We start from the raw sequence: 21,391 nt of genomic DNA on the forward strand, positions 1-21,391 counted from the left end.
GGGCCTGGCCGGAAACGGGGCGGGGCCCGGCCTGGCGCCATCTTTGCTGAGGGCAGCGGTGCTTCCCGGTGAGGCGATACCGGCGCCATCTTTGCTGAGGGCGCGGCTGGAGGGGACTTTGCCCGCATCCCCTCGGTGCCTCCGCGGGTCATGTATGGCTCGGGGGGCGTCTGGGAGGTCCAGGGGGGGTCCGGGAGCGGCGTGCAGGGGCTGGGGGGCAGCTGGGGGCGCAGGAGACGTATTGGGGTGTGCGGGGGCGAGTTTTGGGCCGAGTTGGGCCGTTGAGGGGGGCTGAGGGGGCCTGGGGGGAGGCGGGTCTGGCGTGGGGCGGAGCGGGGGCGGTTTGGGGGTGCTGGGGCAGTTTGGGGTCTGAACTGGGGCAGAGCTGGGGGTGCAGGGGGGCTGCCTGGGGGGTGCTGGGGGGGCACTTGGGGTCTGCCCTGGGTGCTGCTGGGGGCTGGGGGCTGGGGGGCGGGGCGCAGGAGGGGGTGGCAGGTCACAGCCCCCCGCCCCAGGCACCTGTGTGGGGGCCGGCCGGTGCTGTCTCCTCAGCCATGGGCCCCCCCAGGGCTGTGTCCCCCCGGCACAGGGCCCAGGCAGCGGCCGTGACATCCCCTTCCCCACCCCGGGGACCCCTGCCCCAGGTTGAGAGTGTTGCCCCAGCCCCTGCTGCGCCGCCTGCTCCCGGCCCCCCTGGGATGCCTGCGCAGCACCAGCACCCCGGGCAGGTACCCCGGGCACGCGGGGGGTGACCCGTGCTGGCCCCGGGGGGCTGCCCGCGGTCCCTGGGGGCTGCCCGCAGCTCTGGGACTGACTGTGCTGTGCTGCAGCTGCCCCCCCGCCGCCATGGCGGGTCCCCCAGGGCTGAAGCCGCTGGTGGCCGTGGGCCAGGTCACCTCCACGCCCGACAAGGAGCAGAACTTCGAGGCCTGTGCTGGGCTGGTGCGGCAGGCGGCGAGGCGCGGCGCCTGCCTCGTCTTCCTCCCTGAAGGCTTCGACTACATCGGCTCCAACATGGCAGAGACCCTCAGCCTGGCCGAGGGGTTGGATGGGGACATCATGGGACGCTATGCCGGGCTGGCCAGGTACCCGCGGGGACACCCCCCTGTGCTCATCCCACACGCTGGGGCACTGGCTGCATGATCCCCAGCAGAGCCAGGTGACCCTGGGTCCCTGTCCCCAGGGACTGTGGCGTGTGGCTGTCCCTGGGTGGCTTCCACGAGCGCGGCCAGGACTGGCTGACCACGCAGCGCATCTACAACTGCCACGTGCTGCTGGACCCCACAGGTGAGGGCCCCCGCAGCTGACCGCAGGTCCCAGGCCTCCGTGGATGTGCCCCCCTCACACCCCCTTGTCCCCAGGTCGCCTTGTGGCTGCTTACAGGAAGACCCACCTGTGTGATGTGGAGCTGGAGGGACGTGTCACCATGAAGGAGAGCAGCTTCACCAACCCTGGCACCGAGATTGTGGCCCCAGTCAGCACGCCAGCGGGGAAGGTAGGGGACAGACGGCACCTCTGGGGTCCCTGTGGGGTGGGGGGCTCCCCTGGCTCCAGCACAGTGACCCCTCCACTGTCCCCTAACCTCTGCCAGGGCTGGGCACTGCATCCTCACTGACGTCCCCTCCTCGTCCCCACCAGCTCGGCCTCTCCATCTGCTACGACCTGCGTTTCCCTGAGATCTCGCTGGCGCTGCGGCGTGCCGGTGCCGAGATCCTCACCTACCCCTCGGCCTTCACTGTTCCCACGGGCTCGGCGCACTGGGAGGTGAGCGTGGGGCGGGGGACACACTGTGGCTGAGCCCTCACGCCAGCTGCCTGCAGCCCCAAGCTGGCAGGGACAAATCCTGCAGCTGAGAGGGGCAAATTTAAGATAAAACCCCTCTTGTTTTGGTATTTAAGGGCCAGGTGGCACAGCCAGCCCCGCTGTAGTGCCCCCGTCCAAGCCCCACGTCCCCCTGCAGGTGCTGCTGCGGGCCCGGGCCATCGAGAGCCAGTGCTACGTGGTGGCAGCCGCCCAGACTGGGAAAAACCACGAGCGCCGGACATCCTACGGCCACGCGCTGGTGGTGGACCCCTGGGGTGCTGTGGTGGCCCAGTGCCACGAGGGACCCGGGCTCTGCTACGCTGAGATAGACCTCGACTACCTGCACCGCATCCGCCAGGAGATCCCAGTGCACGGTCACCGCCGGCCCGACCTCTACGGCACCGTGGCGGCCGCAGGGTTGGTGCCGGCACCATGAGCCCCTCCCTGCCATAGTGGAATCTGTAGCAGGGTCAGATTTACTCCATTTCAGGCAGTTTCTCCCCAAAACACAGCAGCGTGATGTGCTCAGGGCTCTCCAGTGCCACAGCTGGGTGTCCCCTTGGCATTCTGGGTGCCCATTGCACTCTTGGGGGGGGGGGGGGGGGGGGGGCAGGGTGCCCCCCCAGCATGGAAAGAAGGAGCCAGGTGCTGTGGTAGATGTTTATTTCAAGAAACCCGAAAGCTACACAGGGAATATGACCGTTATATTGAAGTTTAAAAAATACAGAAGTCACAGAAATTACACCAAGTTGTGCCAGAATCATCCGTAAGCAGAGGGGTGGGGGGGCTGTGTGCCCCAGGGAGGGGCCACACACACCATGAGTCCTGGGGGGCTGCCCCACACCCTGGGAGGGGTCTGCACCCCCCAACAGCTGAGCAGGGACAGGGAGAAAAACCACAAAACCAGGATGGAGCTAGAAAAAAAAAAAAACCAACAAAACCAAACCATCCACACCCCCCACACACACTGGGGAGCCACAGGCAGCAGGTTGCGGGGGGGTGAACAGCCATTTTGGGGGCTCCCCCGGGACAGGGAGCCAGGGCGCAGGGCAGGTGGCCACCAAAGACCACACGCTGCTGGCCACCCTTCAGCATGTGCAGGCAGAGGCTGGGCTGCCTGCTGCCAGCAACAGGCAGATCAGGATGCCCCAACCTGCCCCCTTATCCCAGTTTATCCCAGTTGCCAACTGGAGAGGGGAGGGACAGAGCCAGGCAGCTGCGGCGGGAACCGACAACCAACAACAGATTTCGGGGCATCCCTCGGCGCTGGTCCTCCCCCCCGGCCCCTGCAGGGGAGGGGCACACGAAGGCACATGGTCCAGGGGATGCCACTGGGGTGGTTTTACTCCTGAGAAACCCGCTGAGGCAAGGGGGACATTACTTGAGGGAGAAATGGGGGGGACACTGCCCAAGGGGCATCCCTGGGCACGCTGAGACCCCCCCCCCCCCCCCCCCAGACAGTGACACAGGGGCAGGAGGGGGGCAAAGCCGCCCTCACACAGGCACCACGGGGCCAAGCCCACTCTGGTACAAACCTCTGCCAAGCGCCCCCCAGCTCACCCAGCCCCATCACGGAGGTGCCCCAGGCGGGATTTTTGCCTTTTTCTGTTTTTAATGGATATAAAATAAAAGAGGAAAAAAAGGAAAACAAAGCAAGAGAGGAGGTGACGGGACAGGATAGGGGTGAGGAATCACGTAAGCCTCCGGTGCTCCCCGCGGCTCCAGCCCGGCTCCGAACCCAGAGTTACGTAGTACCGGGCGGGGGTTTCAATCATCTTTTCCTTTTCTTTTAGAAAAAAAAAAAAAGAAAAAAACATAAGGAGAAGGTGAAAGCTTGGATCCCACCGAGCAGCCGTCAGGCATCAGGGAGCCGTCTGCAGCATCAAGTTCCTCAGGAGTTTCTGGCGCCCGACCTCGTAATCCTCCTCGTCCACATTGACCAGCAGTTTAATGGCTTCGTGGCCCACGGCTTGTTTGAGTGAGTCCGTGATGAAGACGCCCTTGAGGGCTTCCAGCAAAGAGCCGTTGATGTAATCGCGCCAGAACGCGTCGAGGTAGGTGAGCTCTGAGAATTTTATGTCACAGATGATGGAGCCCAGGTCCCGGGACTTCAGGATGGTGTTGGCCTGGTTGAAGCGCTCGAACTGACGCTCCAAGGGGTCCTGCTTGTTGGAGAAGACGTTGCCCTGAAGCGCCGTCTCGTGCTGGCAGTACTCGGCTCGGACTCGCAGGCGGATGTCTGAGGGAAGCAGGGAGGGCGGTGAGTGCTCCGGTGAGGGGCCAGGACCCCCCAGGCACACCCCCCCCCTCAGAGGCTCTTACCACAGGTCTGCTTCTCCTTCGGGTCCGGCGTCGCCGACTTCCTCCTCTTGCGCTGGCTGCTGAGGAGGGTCCTGCTGCGGCCGGGCCTCTTGGTACAGATCTGGGGTCCCGCGGAGGAGCAGCAGACCACGGGGTGGTGGGGAGGCACTGCACAGGGAGAGGAGGGGGCTTAGGGGACACTGATCCCCCCCGGCACCCTGCCCGGGGTCACCTCGGAGGAGCCATTCCCCATCCCTGGCCCTGCCGAAGCTCCTGGGGCTGCTCACGCTCCAAATCTGCACTTGGGTGCTTCTGCTCCATCCCCCACACCAGGGTCCAGCCCTCCCCCCCTTCCCACGGCACCGGCACCTCCAAGTTGCCCCCCCATCCTGGGGCATTTGTCCCAAGGGGCACCTGGCACCCGTGCAAGCCCTGAGAAGGGACCCCCAAATTACACCCCAAGACCCAACAGTCTCCCCGCAGCACCATGGTTATGGGGTGTCAAGCTCTGTGCTTGATCGTCCCCCAAACTACAGGGCCTGCAGCAGGAGGGTCAGATGTCACTTCAGCAGTGACACAACAGTCACCAGCAGCCAGAGGCAAGTCCCTGTACTCCCTGTGGGAGCAGACAAGGAGAAAACAGGACGGTCCCGATGAATTCCCACAGCCTGGATCCCCCCAGACCAAACCCCACAGCCTGGCAGTGGCACCGACCTGATTTATGGGGGTGGCCGAGCCCGTGTTCCACCTCGCTGTGAGCCCGGGGCGTCACGTAGCGAATGGATGTCTCCTCCAGGTACTTGTCCACCAGATCTGGACACACTGGAAGAGAGAGGGGACACAGGGGTTCCTTGAGGAGGCGTCGGGGGGGCTGGGACACAAACAGGGGTGCCTTTGGAGAGGCCAGGGCGGATCTCCCCCAGTGCTGACGCACATTTCAGCTGCTCTGCACCCCCCCCCCGCTCAGCTGCACGTCCAGCAGCCGTTTCTCCAGCCAGTCCTGTTGGAAAATCTCCGTTTGGGAGCCAAGACTTCCCACCCGCAGCACAGGAAAGGCCGTTTCCATAGATAATCCCAACACCCGGACTCAGAGCAGACCGCCAGCATCGCACACATGCAATCCCCCCGGGAGAAACCCCGGCCAAGGCAGGCAGCGCTTCCAATGCTGCTGCCACTCAGCACCCAGTGATCACTCAGACCAGCCCTGAATCTGTCCCGTGGTCCCACATGAGCTCCTGTGGCTCGTGTTGGCCTGACCAAAGGTCTGGGGGTGCAGCCACTGCTCCCCCTCCTCCGCATCCCTGCGGAGCAGAGCCACGGGACAGACCCAGCTGCTTGAAGCACTTTAGGATAAACTGGTGTATACCCGAAACGTTGAGCCTACATTATTTATACAGCTTTTGCAAATCAAAGCTTTTAAGTAACACACTGGCAGGACACAGGGGTTTGTACCGAGCCAGGCTGCTGAGCAGAAGCAGCCGCTGTGCAAAGATTACAGGGTGAAACAAGGCTGCCTTTGAGGGCTGGGACATTTTCTGTGGGTTGTTTCTGTCCTGTTTGGTGAGCTCAGATCCCTGGGCAGGGTCCCTCCCATCCCTGCCGGACCGAAGCTGGCCAAGGCTGTGGGTCTCCCCGGCCCCCCCCCTTGCTCTCCGCCTTTGTCCAGCCAGCACTGGCTGCGCAGAGCTAAGCTGGGACAGAGTTTCACTCCTTTTCAGAGCCATGAATAAGAATGAGGCAGAAGGAGACGAGACCTCCTGGCTGCTGTGGGGCCTGGAAGGACATGGGAACCAGAAACAAGCATCAACTCGTTAAGTCTGGAGGAGACTTCCTTTAACCGATCGATCCCTCCTCTTTGAATGCAAAGCGCTGCACATTATAAACCACATGTAAGGTGCCTTTCTTAATAAAGCTTTCTGAAATGCTATTTTTGCACACTTAATTAAACCATTTCCACCCAAGCGCAGCTGGAGACATCACAAGAACAAGATCTCACAGGTACAGAGCATCGCTCCTCGCACAACGGAGACGAGAACATCAACCTCCAGCTCCCCGACCACACGGGTACCACGTTTTAACATCAATCCATCCCTCACACTCTGAAAACGCCAAAACCTGACATGGGGAGGGCTCATCTAGCTTCAGCTGGCCGAGGTACAGCAGCCAAGGGCCCCTCCAGGTTGGATTTCTGCACCCAACAAGCAAAAAGCTGCTCAAGAAGAACAAAAATACTCCTGCGAAGGCCCCAAACCCTACACAAACCTGGGGACACGGAGCCACGGGTCACCCACGTGCCCCATGGAATCCACATCACTGGAAAACTCCCCCAGTGCAGGCACCACATAAGTGGTCTGCGTAATGCACCCACCCGCTGCTTTCCCTTTTCCTCTGGTTTTTCTTGGCTTGGTGCAGGGGAAGAGCGCTGGAAGGCGACACCGGCAAACAGCCTCCTACACCCCTGCCCAGGCCGAGCCGCGGTGCCACTGCCCTGCGAGGGGCTCCGCGGGCGGCCAAGCGGGCAGCGACAGCAGGGAACAGCCTGGGGTCCATCCCTGGCACAGACACATCCACGAGTGGCGCACAGGGCAGAAAGCAGGCTCCCAGGAGGGGCTGGAGAATGGGAAAATCCTCACGGCATCTGGTCTGAGCCTGCACGGGTGCGGGGGTAGGTGCGGGCAGGGCTGCCCCGTGCTCAGGCTCCACCAGGGCTGGAAATTTCTGGCATTTTGGGGTGGCACAAGGCAGCAGCTGCTACCAAAAGGAGCGTCCCCATCCCCTCCCTGGCCCGATGCTGGTGAAGAAGCAACTGAGCAATAAAAAAAAAAAACCAACCAAACACAAACACCTGTTCATTTCCAAGCCACCTGCTCCAGCTTCCCCCCAGCAGGACAGAACCACAGGCAGCCCCGGATCATGCTCCCAGCTCAAAGGGTTTGTTCACAGCAGCGCTGCCGTTCCTCCTCTCGCCCCCAAAAACGGGGAGCTCTGAATGCCTGCCTCTACTTGCGCTCACCGCTTTCCCAAGCGCTGGCAGGGAACAGCACCATTGCCCATGGTGTGAGCAGAAACCAAAGAGACTCAGCAGCCTGAAACTGCCAAGAAAGCCCAATTATCCTAATTTAAAGCAAAGATGCAAATTTCAGAGGTTGAATCCTGCTGGAGCGGCCGCCTTACACAGCCCCTGCAACAAGTGCTCTCTCCTTCACCCACTCCTCTGGTTCTGGTTGATCTGGCTTATGTTCTTTGAACTGTAAATTGAGGGTTCTGGTAAAAAAAAAAAACCAAAAAAAGAAACAAAAAAAACACAACACAAAAGGTGCAGGCCGGAGCTGGTGGAGGGCAGGGGGTCAGCTCAGCCTGACAGCTCCACGAAGCAACCAAAACACCAGATTACCGAAGGGCCAGGTCACTGCTAGGGCCTCAGCCAAACGCTAAGCCAGGAGAGAACCAGGGGAAACGAGGCAGCCAAAAATGAAGGGTTTGGGGCATCCCAATAAAAAAATGGGTGAGGAAAAAACCATCTGAATTTGGACATTTCTCACTCCAGCCTCTCTGCATCCTGCACACCACAGGACTGAGAGCAACAGTTCAGGGAGGACACAGGTCACCTTCCCAAACTTGCCTTGGCCCCGAGAGGGTGAGTGGGTCTGCCCTGAAGCCATCAGCATGTCAAGCGCAGCAGCCCTGAGTCTCCCTGGACCCACCCAGCTCCTTGCTCCTGACACAGCCCTGGGATCACCCATGGCACTCCACCCCAGGCTGGAATTCGGGCTGAAAGGATCATTTCCCTAAAAACTCCAGACCAGCAGCGGGAGCTGGGAGTCGCAGGCAGGGAGCTGGGAAGAGCTGGGAGTCGTGGAACTGCACAGCAGGCAGCAGGAAGCCCAAGTCCCTGCTGCTAAAGAAAGGACGAGACCTCAGCGCTGGCCAGAAACCAAGTGAGGTTTAAACCCCCCCCGCGAAACAATGTGTGGGCGTTTGCTAAAACCCTACAAAATCCCCCTTTGCCTTCTCTGCCTGCATCTCCCTGCTATTCTGGCAGCCGTTTGTCTTGACAAGCCTCAGAGCCCTTTAACCGCTGCAACTCCAGGGCATCAGTGAGGAGAAACAGGAGGCGGCTGAATAACAAAGTGGGCCAGGCTGCCAGCGGCGCCACTTACCAGCCCGTCGCCTCTTGAGGGTGACGTACGGCAGCAGGTCGTGGCGAGTGATGATCCGCAGCAACTGCAGCACCTGTCGGAAGTTGGTCTCATCGCAGCGGCCCTGCCGCTCCAGCGCCAGCAAGAAGTCCCGGCCGCTGCGGATCATCCCCCTCTCATAATCATCAATCACGTCCACGAAGAGGAAGGAGAGCACCCGCACATCCCGGTGGGTCAGGTGGGTGCCCACGATGTCGAACATGCGGTGCAAGCTGTACAGCCCGTGCTCCCGGTCGCCCCGTTCCTCTGGCCAGGCTTGCGCTCGGCTCCGTTTGAAGGTGGCCATCTTCCACCGCTGCCGGCACGTGCCGAGCCGGTGCCTCCTCTCAGCGCTGCAACCCTAGAAGACAGAGATGGCCAACAGCATTTAATCCCTTCCTTGCTGATACTTGATAAAAAACACCACTCTGCATCCCTCCACCACATCTCCATGTCTGGCAGCAACTCGTCCTCTCCTCCACTGGAGCATCTTACACCAAAAATCAAGGGCTGGGTACCAGACTAAAGGCACAGGGCCCTGCCACGTTAACTCATGAACCCAAACACCGTCTGGCAGAGACACCTGCAAGCCACAGGGCTCCAGACTGTGAAGCAGGCAAGGACCGATGTCCTCCACCCCAGCAAAACGAGTCCCCACATCGCCTGGAAAAGCTGCGCAGGCAGCTCGGCAGCCCCAGCAAAACCCTCTGCCACTGCACCGGTGGGCACTGACTGCATGAAGCCATTCGGCGCAGCCACCAGTATCGTGCTGAAAGATCAAGGGAGAAGGAAATCAGCCACCCAGCAGGCCCCGACCTGTTCAGCTTCAAAGTCGGAGACGAGCGAGCCTTGTCAGACTGGCTTCAGCAGCTGACTTGGGGCTCACCCTCCTCGCCTCAGCAGGTTTCTTGCCCGGTTACGGCCCCCCCTGGGGAAGTTCCTTGTAGCTCTGCCATCGCCCGGCTCTCCTTCAGCGGCACCGACACCTTCGTTTCTTCACTGGGAGCCACACGGAGCCGCACACCCAGCTGAAAAGAGGAGGAACCCGCAGGAATCACAGCCCGTGGCCAGCCTCCTTTGGGGATCGAGTGGTGTCACAGTGAAGCAGGTGACATTAAGGTGTCCCACGCCTGGGGATGGCACCGTGCCACTGCACAGAGTCAGCTGCCAGACACGCCGGGAGCCGGTGACAAGCCGTTCGGCAATGCCAGTCACTCGGGTTAGGAGTAAAGTGCACTCACTGCCTGCCGGGAGCTCCCACAGAGCTGCCTGGGGGAGCTTTGGACCCCCCCAGGTATATTTCAACCCCCGCAGCCCACCTCGGGCTCTGGGTGGCAAAGAGGCACCTGCCCTGGGCACCCCGGTGTGCTGGCACACGCTGCGGGGGATGCCCTGGAACCACGGCCCTCCCAGGTTAACGGCTCCAGAGCCCTCCCCCCCGCGGGACTGGGGGCTGCAGCGCCAAGGTTGCAGTCCGAGCCCACCCCTGCGGTTTTCCAGGCAGGCTCCAGCCCTGAAGCCCACGGCGCTCTGCTCCGTGCGGCACTGACCCCCGGCCCCCTGACCCCTCCAGCGAGCTCACCCAGCGGAGCAGCCCGCCTTAGTTACAGTTCCCAAAACAGAGGCGGCGGCGCCCGTAAACACGGGATACCAGCAGGAATCTCCCGTCTATTCCCGGCACGGCCAGTGACTCACGCTCTGGCCCCAGGCACGCGGAGGAACAGGGAGCCCTCGACCTCGACGGGGCCCATCTCTGCTCCAGCGGCCACCAGAACCCCATGGAAGGTCTTTCAATTCCTATCGTTAAAATGCAAATAGCTTCAATTAAAAACGTGTTGAGTGACTGCTGCTCTGAAAACAGTCCGACTACTCTGGCCACAGAGGAGACGGCACCACATACTACGTAGCTTCCCTATACCAAGTAGAAAAGTCGTGTAAATGCAGACTCTGCTGAAGCTATTTCTTGGTACGAACAGCCTGCAGCCATCTCCGTGCCAGACAGAGGGGAGAAAAATCAGCATGAAGCACCCTGGTTCTTCTCCAGCCGCTCCCCCTGCCCCAGCAGCCAAGCCACACCATCTCCACTGGGAAGTCGGAGCATGCTGGGCTGCAGTCCAGCACATCCCAGAGAGCAAAGAGATTTCTCCGGTCTTGTAAACCTTGCAAAAGGCAGATGGAGAGGCCTTTACCGGGAGCTGCGGCTGCATCCAACAGACAACCAGCAGGCAGCACGCAGCAATTGCGTGAACACAGAATAAAAGCATAAAAAAAAAAACCAGTAAGACAAGCCATCCTTAGTCTTGACGATCGCTGTCGTGAATGGAAAAAAAACACCAACAGCAACCAAAGTGTTTGCTGCCAGTGAAGTGCCCAGCACTCCTCGGCCACGTCCAGACCGGTTTTGGTGCCGTGGCACTGGTGTTGACTGGTAAACGAAGCCATGTGCCGCTGGTTTTACAGCCCGTGGCTCGAGCAGCAGCCAGCCCCGCTCAGCTCGTGCCTGTGGCCGGGTTTTGTAGGGGCTGCGCACACGCTCTGACCTGGGGTTCTGCAGCGGCAGCTACAAATATTCCTGCACAGAGTAAAACACACAAGAAATGAGGACACGGGGTGCAAAGCAACATCTCTGCTTTCTTCCCAGCATCCTGTAAGCAGCTCCAAGATAAAAACCCATGAACTTAAACCCACACACCCACTTATCAGCTAATTGCCTGGATATTTACAGCATCATGGCCAGAAACCCGACCTCTGTCCCCAAAGGCAGCACCTGTTCCACCTGCCTGACACTGAGAAACTGGGAGGAACCACCCAAACCTGGGCAGGAACCAGCGCCCGGCGCCGTACTCCAGGACCCGCTTTTATAACAGCTTCATTCCCAGCGGCTCGTTGTTCCGCACGCGGGTTCACCCAGCACCCAACTGCAGAAACCCAAGGCAGAAATTCGGCAGATGCTATCTTTTGATTGTTTAGTAGCAACCACCCTGGAATTACACTGCATTTTTAATTCCAGGGAGGAGGGGGAAAAAAAAGCAAAAAAAAAAAAAAAAAAAAAAAAAAAGCAATTTGACATTGTGCTGCCTAAACACAACAAGAAGAGACCGAGCAGAGACGGGCTTCATGTGTGTGGGGAAGTGCTGAGTCCCGGGGGGCAGTTCCTTATAGCTGTACCACCCAAAGCCACAAAAAGCTGTTAAATTTATTTTCAAGCAGGGGATTCCAGCAGCCGCTACTTGGAAGAGATCCCTGCTTCCCCTCGCCTTTGGCTCTCTTCCCGCCTTAAACCCACAGGATCGGAAGGCTGGAGCGCTTTGCTGCACACATACATTAAAAAAACCTGAAATCCTTTGATTTTACTCAAGTAACAGCCCCCTTGTGAGCGCAGGGAGCAGGAACGATCTCCGGGCAGAGGGCGAGGAGCTGCCGGTATTCCGGCTAGCCGACGGCACTGTGGCAGAAGTGACAAGACCCCACACATGCGTCCGCAGAGACCCCTGCCCACCCTCGGCAGCAGCAGATCGCACCCGCTAGGAGTGGATTTTCCTCAGGAGGAGACTTCCCTCAGCGCTCCAAGATCATGAAAATAATTGAAGGTGAACAGGAAAAACCAGCTTTTGGTGCCTACCGCAGCTAATCAATCCAAGCCTTACTCGGACATTTGACTTCACCCACGCGGGTGGTGGGGATTTTTGCCACTGGAGTTCGGCTGAGTACCACAGAAACCCACCGCCTCACAGCGCAGTCCTGCCCGGGCGGGCGCGGGAGTCACAAATACCAGCTTCAAGTCAAAAATTGGCTTTGAGACGAGTTTTCTGGAACAGCCCTATCCCAGCCCTGTCTGGTGCGCTGCGAGGGAGACACCTAGTCGCGTTTTCACTGCAGACCAGACCTGATCCTGCTCGACTCGGTGAGGCCTGGCTGTGGCAGAGCCGGCTGAACAGCACCAAGGAGCCTTGGCAGACACCCGAGGCCCAAGGCAGAATCAGACCCCAAACACCAACTTTCCCAACACGCTGGATTTCCAAAGAGAGGGAAACGCAAACAGAAACAAACAGCCCAACGCTTTGCTTTCACTGCCCTGGCAGCAGTTAGCCAGATTTCTTCCTCTCCTCTTCAGACGCCATCAACCTGAAACTGCCTTTGCAAAGAGCAATTAGTCTGGAGTCATTCCGGCTGCCCCAGCTCTCCTCCCAACAGCTTCTGCAGTTGAGCATCACGCCGAGCATGCATTTCTTCTCCTCTCCTTCCTCGGGAAAGAGCTCAGCCACCCCGCAGCTAGCCGTGCATGCACAGCGAGTGGAGGGCACGGATCCCACCGTCGGGACGGCAGCCCTGGCCCCAAACCTCCACCTGCAGCTGGCTCCTCTCCTGGGAGCCTGGGACAGCACTGGATGGGCCACGAGCTCGGGAGCCGTGTGCCAAGGCCACTTGGCTGCTGCTTTTTCGTGGGACCAAATACCCAGCCACATGGTCAGCAAATCTTCCCAATCCCTGGGAAGGCAGATGGATGGGAGATTGCCCATGGTGCGGCTGCCCCAGTGCCTGTCCCAGCCTACTCGTCATCCCAAAGCATCACGCCCACGGGACAGGTAAACTCAGCAGACAAAATCGTTACAGGACAAGACAGATTAATGAGAAAAGTGGAGAAACGGTTCCTGCTGTGCAGAGGATGAACTGATCAAAGGGAGCAGAGAAGAAGATTAATCCCTAATTGTCCTCTTCAGAATTTTTTTTTTTTTACCTCCCCCCTGCAGCACTTTGTGTCAGCACTGGCAAGGGGACAGAGCTGGTACAATAACACCTATAAGGCACACAAAAATCCTAAGTCCACCACCAATTACAGCAAACCCACCAGTCCCAGTCCAGCAAAATACGTTTGGTTTCACCGGCAGAAGATGAGCATGCCCAGCCATCCCCAGCCACCCCACAGCAGGGAAGGCCGGAGGAAGAGGAGGAGGAAGTGCTCAGCCACGCTGCGTCACCGGACAAAGTATTCATAAGCCCACGAGAACGAGCCAGACGCACAGTTCTGCTAGCAGCTGTGCTGGGGTAGGACCAGGGTTTGGCTTTTTGGGGTTGGTTTTTTTTTTGGTGCATGGGTTTAGCCAGGGGAGGGGGATTTTTATTTTTAAGTGCAGAAACTGCTTTTCACTTCAACTCATCTCCCCATCTAATTTCCAATGCCACTAACGCCTGTGCTGACCAGCAAATGGACCCCACAAGAACAACTCCCTCGGGTTACTACTGGGGTGCCGAGCCAAACATTGCCCCCTGGGACTGGCACCTGAGCCACCGCGTGCCAGTGGGGCGGGGAAAGAGCAAAATCCTACCTAAAATCCCAAAGCTGCTCTCCCCGAGCCTCCCCTACGCTGGCACGTAACCGCACGCAACGCTCAAGCCATGGAAACAGGAGCGCAGGCAGGGGATGTGCCGGCACCGACGTCAGCCAGGCAGTGCCTGCCGGAGCCCTGGATCGCACCCGGCTTTACCAATCTCGCCCTTTCCATCACCAACACCAAAAAGACACCTGATCAGGATTTACCTGCAGCCAAGCTTCCCAAACTTTTCTGAGTCAGGACAATTAGCCCAACCACACAGTTATTAACACAGGCAGGCGCCCATCCGACCCGAGATACAAATCAGCAAGGCCGGACTCCGCGTGCAGAGGACTGAGCCTTTCCTGATCCGTCTCAACAACACGAGGCTCCCACAAGCAGCTCCTTACGGGAGAGGAGGCATGGGTGAATCATTAGTGCATTAGAAAAAAAAAAAATAAATACACGTACAGGAACACCCACCTTAGCGAGGAGCTCTTCTGGTCTTGCTTATATCCAGGATTTGAACAGCAGCCAAGAGAGTGTTTTTAAATCTTCTATCCCCTTTTCTCCTTGACTTTTTAAATAAACTACCCAATAAAACCGCGGAAGCTCCTACAGAGTGTCACGTATGGCTCTTGTAGCACGGAAGCCAAACTTCCAGCGTCGGGTATCGGTGGTCAGTGTTAAAGCTGGTCGACTTGCCAGAAGCCACCTAATTTTTTTCCCCAAAAAAACCCTTTTTTTTTTTTTCCCCCCCTACTCAATAATTTATTGACACAGGGAGGAGGAAAAGTAAAGTCCAGAACTCACCCTGCACTCCCTAGGTCATTCTCTTTTTAAAAATACCATTCCTGAAGAACTAACTCCCCTGTTCCCTTCTTCCCAGCTGGACTGAACGCCGCCCTCACAAACCCAGGCAGCAGGCAGGGTGCTCAGAACACATTAAACCTCGATTGGCCTTTTTAGTGTAGCACCTCCTCCAGAAACGGGACCGGGTTAAGTGATAAACCTTAATAAAAAAAGCCAAGAGAAGGTCATCTGAACTGGGTTACTCTCTGAGAATTCAGCCCATACCTTCGCCTTCACTCACAATGACAGCGCTCGTCTCCTCCCCACCAGCTCCCTAGGACTAGGGTATCTCCCGGGGGAGCCTGCTCAAGAAGCCAGGCTCGTCGCGGCCTCCGCGGTGCCCTGCGTCCCTGTTGAACACTGAAAAATAAAAATTGGGCTCTCCCAGCTGTTAAACTTCAAGCTCCCGAAAAATACAGCGCGGGATCAGCCGACAGGGCTGCCCGAAGGCAGCGAAGGCCCCGCTCGGCTCTGCTCCCCACGCTACCGGCCCATGCCGCAGCGGCCCCGGCCCCCCGCAGCCGGGGGGGCGCCCGGCTCTTCGCAGCCTCCCGGTCCAAAGTCCGGCAGCCGCCGCTGGGGGCCGGCCCCGTCCTGCCCTGCACGGCCCCGGGGCCGGCAGGGGCGGGGAGGGCGGCGAGGGGCCGCCGCCCGAGCAGGGGGCTCCACGAGGAGCGGCTCGGCCCCGCGCACGGCACTGCGGGCCCCCCTAGGCCCCCATCCCCCGAGCGCCCGAGGCCTGCTCCTGTGCTGCCCCTGCCCGGTACCGGGCCGCGCTGAGGTGGCGGGGGGGGGGGGGGGGGGGGGGGGGAGGATAGCCTGGGCCCGGCCCCTCACCCACAGGGACCACCGAGGCCTCCCTTACGCCGCCCCCGCCATGCCCGCCGGCTCGGCCGCCGCTGCGCTGTGCGGCCCCGCTGGCACTGCGGGGCTGCCCGGGCTGAGGGCGCCGCGGCCTGCCCCTCACGGCCGCCCCAGGCTCGGCACCGCCATGTTGGCTCCGTCCGCTCCGCTCCCCGCTCGCAGGCAGCCGCCGCGGCTCCAGCGTGACGCAACATCCGGGGCCGCGGCCCCGCCCACATCCGGGACACGCGCACCTCTCCACCTTCACTCCTATTGGGAAAGCCGGGCACCGCGGCGCCTTCTTGTGTGAGGGCAGCGGGGCGGGCCCATCCGGGTCACCGGCCGCCGGCTTCAGCGCCCCTCGGGAGCGTGGGCGAGCGGCCGCCATGTTGGCTGAGGGCAAGCTGGCAAGGCCGCCACGCCCTTAGGAGACGTGGGGCCGCGGCCGCCATCTTGTGAGAGGGCAGGCGGGGTCCGTCCCCCGCGGCTTCGCGCCGATTGCGGGCCATGAGGGGCGCCGCCATCTTGGCTGTGGGCAAAGTGACAGGAAGAGGGCGCGGTGCTGCGGGGGGGCCTTGGGTCTTCCTGGGGCTGAGGGGGGGGGGGGTGTCTTGATTCTGGGGGCCCTGGGGATTCTTGGAGGGGCCATGAGGAAGGGGAGGTGCTTGGCGGGGGTCGGTTGGAGGGGCTGAGGGCGTCCCCTGGGGACGGGGGAGGGGGGTCCGGGGGGGTCCCTCCCCAGGAAGAGGCACCCGGTGGAGGACCCCATGGGTGGTGGGGGTCCCCGCCGCCCTCCTTCTCTGCACCGCTTTGGAGTAGGGGACTGGGGCGGGGGGGGCCCGGTCGCGGCACCCAATTAGTCTGTAATTAGCCGGCACGCGCCGAGCTGGCGGCAGGGTGGAGTGCGGGGGAGGGGGGAGGTGCGGGGATCCGGGGGGGTCCCGGGGAGGATCCCGTAGGTGAGAATGGGGGTCCCGGTGGGACAGGACGGGGGTCCGGGGTGTCACGGGGGGGGGGGGGGGGGGGGGGCAGGGCGGGATCCCGGGTGGTCCGGGCGGGGGGTCCGGGGGGGCAGGGCGGGACAGCCGGCGGAGGGAAGGGGTTAACGCGGCCGGGCGGGAGCGGGTGAGTCAGCGGGGCCGCCCCGGCCCCCCCCGAGCCCCCCCGGCCCGCCCCCGCCGTGCCTATCCCGGGCGGCGCCGCGCCCCGCCACTGCCCGCCCCGCCGCTGCCCGCTGCGCACCGCGCCGTGAGTACCCCGGGCTGCCCCCCCCCCCCCCCGGGGATCCCCCGGGCTGCCCCCCCCACCCCCCGGGGCATCCCCCGGGCTGCCAGCCCCCCCCCGGGGATCCCCCGTCCTGACCCCCCCGGGGACCCCCAGGCTGCCCCGCTCCCCCCCGAGACACCACCCTGCAGGGTGTCCCGCACCCGTTTTTGTGGGGGGCTCATCCTGCACTCCTCATTTAGAGGGGGGCTCCCCCAGGCATCCCCCCTGCGTGGAGGACCCCGCTCCTGCCCCTCCCGTTAGGGGTACACCCCTCCTGCCCCCCCGGGGGGGAGCGCAGCCCTGCACCGCCAGGGAGGGGGCCCCGGGGCCATGTCCCTGTCATGGGGGCCCCTGTCCCCTCCCTATGTCCTGCTCCCCCCTCCTTAGCACCCCTGGAACGTTGGGGGGGATATGTGTCTCCCCCAGAGATGCCCCTGTGCCTTGGGGGGCCGCATCCTGCCGGGAGGGGGAGGGGCAAAGTGCAGGCTGGGGTGCTGGGGCAGGGCTGCTGGTGATCCCGGTGCTGAATAGGAGGGGGGGGGCAGCTCTGCCACCCCCCTCGGGGTCCCCCAGTTTTTGGGAGGCGAAGCCACAGGCTGAGCCAGTTCCTGTTTCGGCGGCGAGTGGCTGCGCCAGGGTGTGGCACCGCCCCCCCCCCCCAACTCCCCCCAACCCCCCCCCCCCCAAAACCCCCCAACCAGAGCCCTTGGGGGAAACATCGAGGGGAGGGGGGGCAGGCGTGTCCCCATGCTGCCATCACCCTCCATCATTGCCAGGCCCCAGCACCCCTCCCTCCAGCAATTGGGGGGGGGGGGGGGGTAACCCCTGGTGGGGGGGAGCCTGCTATGGGGCTGCCCCCCCTGTGACCCCACACACACACGGGGAAACTGAGGCAGGGCGTGCTCCGCCGCGGGCGGGGACCGGGGGCTTTGCGCAATGCCCCCCCCTGTGACTCACTGGGGTTCCCTAGGGCACCCCATAGCCGGGGGGGGGGGGCGACACACACGGGACACGCCTGCGGGACATGTGTGTGTGTGTGTGTGTGTCCCCCAGCCCCACCCGCGGCTGCAGCTGGAGCTGAGTCATTCCTGGTGGCTGGAAAACCGCTCACACATGGGATGAGCGGTGCCAGCCTCAGCCCGCGGGCACGGCGGGCCTGAGCTGTGTGTGCCCCCGCAGCCCCCACCATGCCGTCCCAGATGGAGCACGCCATGGAGACCCTCATGTTCACCTTCCACAAGTACGCGGGTGACAAGAACCACCTGGGCAAGGAGGACCTGCGGGCGCTGATGGAGAAGGAGTTCCCCGGCTTCCTGGAGGTGAGGTGGGGTCGGGTCTCGGGCCCCCCGGCGCCCCGGGATTGGGCGCTATAGCACCGGGAATTGGGCCCCCCAGCACCCCAGGATCGGGCCCTATACACCCCAGGGTCACACCCTATAGAACCACGGGACTGGGCCCCCCAGCACCCTGGGATCACACCCCATAGCGCGCCAGCATCGCGCGCTATAGCACCCCAGGATTGGGAGCACGCACTATAGCACCCCGGGATCGGGCTCCCCAGCACCCCGGGGTCACCCCTAGCCCCCCCGGCGCGGGGTGCTGAGGCGGGGGCTGTGCCGCAGAACCAGCAGGACCCGATGGCCCTGGACAAGATCATGAAGGACCTGGACCAGTGCCGGGATGGCAAGGTGGGCTTCCAGGGCTTCTTCTCGCTGGTGGCCGGGCTCACCATCGCCTGCAACGACTACTTTGTCCTGCACATGAAGCAGAAGGGCAGGAAGTGAGAGCAGCACCCGTGGGTGCTGCCCCCCCCCCCCCCCGCGGGTGCTGCTCCCCCACCCGTGGGTGCTGCTGCCTCCCTATGGGTGCTGCTCCCACCCGTGGGTGCTACCCCTGCCCTGGGTGCTGCTCTGACACCCATGGGCGCTGCCCTGCCACTCCCTGCTGCCCCCCACCCCAATAAAGGTGTTTTGTATTAACGCTGGAGCTGTCTCGTTCCTGGGGGTCCCCAGCCCCCTGCGGTTACTCCAAGGTTCCTGTCACCCTGGGGTTCCCAGCCCCACCATGGTCACCTTGGGGTCACCCCAGGGTCCCCAGCCCCCTGGGGTCCCCAGCCCCCTGCCCACCCGAGCCCTGCCCATGGGGTGATCCCAGCCCCCTCAAGCTGCCTAACGCTGCCGCTGGTGGGTGAGGTGGGTCCCCCAACTGGGTGGAGGGGGGTGTAGGGGTGGGTGGGGCCATAGGGGGGCTGGGGGCATCCAGAGCTGCTGGGGGGGCTGTATAGGGAGGGCACTGGGCTCCTATAGGGGCCGCCCAGGGCTGTAGAGGGGCCTGCAGCAGCCCCCGGGGGGGTATAGGAGTCTGTACAGAGGTCTGTAGGGTACGCTGGGGTATAGGGCTGTACAGAGGTCTATAGGGTGTGGAGGCCCATAGGACCCCTGCAGGGGTGTACGTTGATGTATAGGTGACCTGCGAGGGCCGCAAGCAGCCATACGGGGCGGGCAGGGTGGCGTAAGGCCTGCAGAGGGCTGTATAGGCACGTGTAGGTGTCCTCGCAGGGCTATATACGTACGCGTGAGGTGGCTATAGGGCCGCAGAGCTGCACGGGGACATCAGGGCTGTACGGGGCTGCATAGGGGTGTGTAGGGGCCGTATGGGGGACCACAGGAGACATATGGGGGCCTATAGGGGCTGTATGGGGTGGCATAGGGGCATACAGGGCATCTGTAGGGGCTGCGCAGGGCTGCATAGGGGCGTATAGATGCTGTACGGGGCTTTATGGGGCTTTATAGAGCTGTGGGGGGGTCTGTAGGGGGGTATCCGTATCTATAGGGGGGCCATAGGGGCTGTGTAGGGGTGTGTGAAGCTGCCTATGGGTGTGTAGGGGCTATAGGGGGTAGCATCGACCCGCGGGGGTGGCCGGTGGGGCTGTATAGGGCCGCACGGGGCGGGGTCCGCATGGCTCTAGGGGGTCCATAGGGGCTGTAGGGGGTCCATGGGGGCTGTAGGGGGTCCATGGGGGCTGTAGGGGGTCATAGGGGCTGTAGGGGGTCCATGGGGGCTGTAGGGGGTCCATAGGGGCTGTAGGGGGTCCATGGGGGCTGTAGGGGGTCCATAGGGGCTGTAGGGGGTCCATGGGGGTCCGCGGAGGCCCCGCCCCGGCGGTGACGTGAGAGTGGCCGCGGTGGCCGCACTGCCCCCTGGCGGCGCCCGGGCCTCGCGGCAGCGGGGGGCGGGGGTTGTGGGGGTCGGGGGGCGCTCCTGGGCCGGGCGTCGGGAGCGGACTGACCTCTGGCCCCCCTGTCCTTGACCCTGCTGGGGTCCCAGGGTGGGGGCGTCAGGAGTGATGTCACTGTCCCACCCTCGGCTGGGAGTGACATCACTGCTGTGATGACGTCACTCCTGTGATGACGTCACTGTTGTAAGTGCCGCCACTGTTGGGGGTGACGTCACTGTTGGGGTGACGTCACTGCTGGGGTGATGTCACTGCTGGCTTCCAGCCTGGCGGCACTGACAGGGTGCGACATCACCGCCAGGGCCGGTGACAGCGTGTGACATCACTGCCCAGCAGCAGCGACCAGGTGTGACATCATCACTGACACACCCCCCCCCCCCGAGAGTGGGTGTGATGTCACCTGTGACCGCAGTGACCGGGTGTCACACCATTACAACAGCGGGGCCGGGGTGGGGCCAGGCGCCTCCTTGGGGGCAGCTGGGGGCCGGGGGCAAGGGACACTGTGGGGGGACATGGGACACACTGGACACGGGGGGGGGGTCACAAGGGACGCTGGGGGCGCAGGGCCGGGCAGGGGGACCTGGGGACCCCTGCACCCGAGTGGCCACAGCGGGGGGGTCAGGTTTGCCCCTGGCCTGGCAGCGCCCAAACCCCCAATGGCACCTGGGGCGGGGGGACCACAGCTGTGCCCCACACCCGGGCACCTCGGGGTCCTGCGGTTGTGCCCAAAGGTGGGCACACTGGGGTCCCACGGGGTCCCACGGCTGCACCTCAGAGGTGGATGTGTCGGTGTGACACTGCTGTGCCCCAAAGGTGGGCACACCAGGGTGCTGGGGGGTCCCACAGCTGTGCCCAAAGGTGGGCACATCAGGGTGCCGGGGGGGTCCCACAGCAGCACCCCACACCCGGGTACGTCGGGGGTCCCATGGCTGCACCCCACAGCTGGGAATGTCAGGGTCCTGCAGGGCCTGGGGGTACTGGAGCCCCCTTGGGGGTTGGGGATGAGGGTGACAGTGCCCGCCCAGACCCCCATTGCACCTCACCAGGGTCAGGGGGTCGGGGGGGGCACCCCCGGCCACCCCACTCCTTGCGCTACCCCTCCGTGCCTCAGTTTCCCCCCCAGCTGCGCTGTGGAAAGTTGGAAATTTCCAGTGCGTGGGGCCGGGGGGGCAGGATGCCGGGGGGGGGGGCAGGATGCCGGGGGGGCCCAGGCGCCCTTATAACGCTCGCCCGCGCCACCCGCGCCGCCGCCGCCGCCATGCGAGGTAGGGCCCGGCACGGGGGCTCGTGGGGGGCACGTATGTGTGCAAGGGGGGGAGCTGGCGGGGGGCTGCCTGGGATGGCCAGGGCAGTGGGGGCTGCGCGTGGCAGAGGGTGGGAGGGGGCACATGTGTGTGCAAGGGTGGGAGCTGGCGGGAGTGCCCGTGTGCTATGCACACACGTGTGGGAGCGTGCAAGAGTGTAGGAGCATGTGAGAGCAGATGTGTGCACACGTGGGAGTGGGTATGCGTGCAGCTGGGAACATGCTGGGGTGTGCATGCGTGTGTGCAAGGCCATGGAAGTGCGCTGGGGTGTGCACACGTGTGTGCAAGGTCGTGGGA

The 21,391-nt window shown here is 62.7% G+C and overlaps 3 protein-coding genes and 1 long non-coding RNA gene across 12 annotated transcripts; 3 read left to right on the forward strand and 1 right to left on the reverse strand.

The window, feature by feature from the left end:
* Nucleotides 1–25: 25 nt before the first annotated feature.
* On the forward strand, nt 26–2,547 carry NIT1 (nitrilase 1). Of its 3 annotated transcripts, XM_056322107.1 has the most exons (7): nt 59–152; nt 645–728; nt 831–1,085; nt 1,184–1,287; nt 1,362–1,495; nt 1,639–1,764; nt 1,961–2,547. In XM_056322107.1, coding segments are annotated over exons 1-7 (984 nt in total). In that variant the 5' UTR covers nt 59–150; the 3' UTR covers nt 2,240–2,547. The 3 variants fall into 3 exon arrangements, with proteins under 3 accessions (XP_056178083.1, XP_056178082.1, XP_056178081.1); XM_056322108.1 differs by lacking the exon at nt 645–728 and having other exon boundaries at nt 26–152; XM_056322106.1 differs by having other exon boundaries at nt 63–152; nt 645–1,085.
* Nucleotides 2,450–15,498, reverse strand: DEDD (death effector domain containing). Of its 7 annotated transcripts, none has more exons than XM_056322111.1 (6): nt 15,284–15,498; nt 14,078–14,806; nt 8,265–8,643; nt 4,819–4,926; nt 4,126–4,272; nt 2,450–4,042 (listed from the first exon to the last, which is right to left on the reverse strand). In XM_056322111.1, the coding sequence occupies exons 3-6, from the start codon at nt 8,587–8,589 to the stop codon at nt 3,666–3,668; spliced, it is 957 nt and encodes a 318-aa protein (XP_056178086.1). In that variant the 5' UTR covers nt 8,590–8,643; nt 14,078–14,806; nt 15,284–15,498; the 3' UTR covers nt 2,450–3,665. The 7 variants fall into 7 exon arrangements, with proteins under 7 accessions (XP_056178086.1, XP_056178089.1, XP_056178087.1 ...); XM_056322114.1 differs by lacking the exon at nt 15,284–15,498 and adding an exon at nt 9,099–9,310 and having other exon boundaries at nt 14,078–15,233; XM_056322112.1 differs by lacking the exon at nt 15,284–15,498 and adding an exon at nt 13,822–13,999 and having other exon boundaries at nt 14,078–15,233.
* On the forward strand, nt 3,958–6,031 carry LOC130141293 (uncharacterized). Its single transcript, XR_008819039.1, has 2 exons — nt 3,958–4,063; nt 5,823–6,031. It is a non-coding gene; the product is annotated as an uncharacterized LOC130141293 (long non-coding RNA).
* Nucleotides 15,499–16,357: 859 nt separating the features above from the next.
* Nucleotides 16,358–18,534, forward strand: S100A10 (S100 calcium binding protein A10). Its single transcript, XM_056322137.1, has 3 exons — nt 16,358–16,537; nt 17,735–17,874; nt 18,178–18,534. The coding sequence occupies exons 2-3, from the start codon at nt 17,743–17,745 to the stop codon at nt 18,337–18,339; spliced, it is 294 nt and encodes a 97-aa protein (XP_056178112.1). The 5' UTR covers nt 16,358–16,537; nt 17,735–17,742; the 3' UTR covers nt 18,340–18,534.
* Nucleotides 18,535–21,391: the final 2,857 nt, after the last annotated feature.

This window comes from Falco biarmicus, chromosome 19, assembly GCF_023638135.1.
Source record: "Falco biarmicus isolate bFalBia1 chromosome 19, bFalBia1.pri, whole genome shotgun sequence".
Taxonomy (NCBI): Eukaryota; Metazoa; Chordata; class Aves; order Falconiformes; family Falconidae; genus Falco; species Falco biarmicus.

What these genes read in the sequence shown, in the direction of transcription:
- NIT1 (XM_056322106.1), top strand. An exon ending in CGTGCTGCTGGACCCCACAG is followed by an intron (nt 1,288 to 1,361) that starts GTGAGGGCCCCC and finishes CCTTGTCCCCAG; the next exon opens with GTCGCCTTGTGGCTGCTTAC. An exon ending in CGGGCTCGGCGCACTGGGAG is followed by an intron (nt 1,765 to 1,960) that starts GTGAGCGTGGGG and finishes GTCCCCCTGCAG; the next exon opens with GTGCTGCTGCGGGCCCGGGC.
- DEDD (XM_056322111.1), bottom strand. Translation starts at nt 8,589, where the DNA reads ATGGCCACCTTCAAACGGAGCCGAGCGCAAGCCTGGCCAGAGGAACGG. An exon ending in CCTCAAGAGGCGACGGGCTG is followed by an intron (nt 4,927 to 8,264) that starts GTAAGTGGCGCC and finishes TCTCTCTTCCAG; the next exon opens with TGTGTCCAGATCTGGTGGAC. An exon ending in GAAGGAGAAGCAGACCTGTG is followed by an intron (nt 4,043 to 4,125) that starts GTAAGAGCCTCT and finishes TGCTTCCCTCAG; the next exon opens with ACATCCGCCTGCGAGTCCGA.
- S100A10 (XM_056322137.1), top strand. Translation starts at nt 17,743, where the DNA reads ATGCCGTCCCAGATGGAGCACGCCATGGAGACCCTCATGTTCACCTTC. An exon ending in AGTTCCCCGGCTTCCTGGAG is followed by an intron (nt 17,875 to 18,177) that starts GTGAGGTGGGGT and finishes GCTGTGCCGCAG; the next exon opens with AACCAGCAGGACCCGATGGC.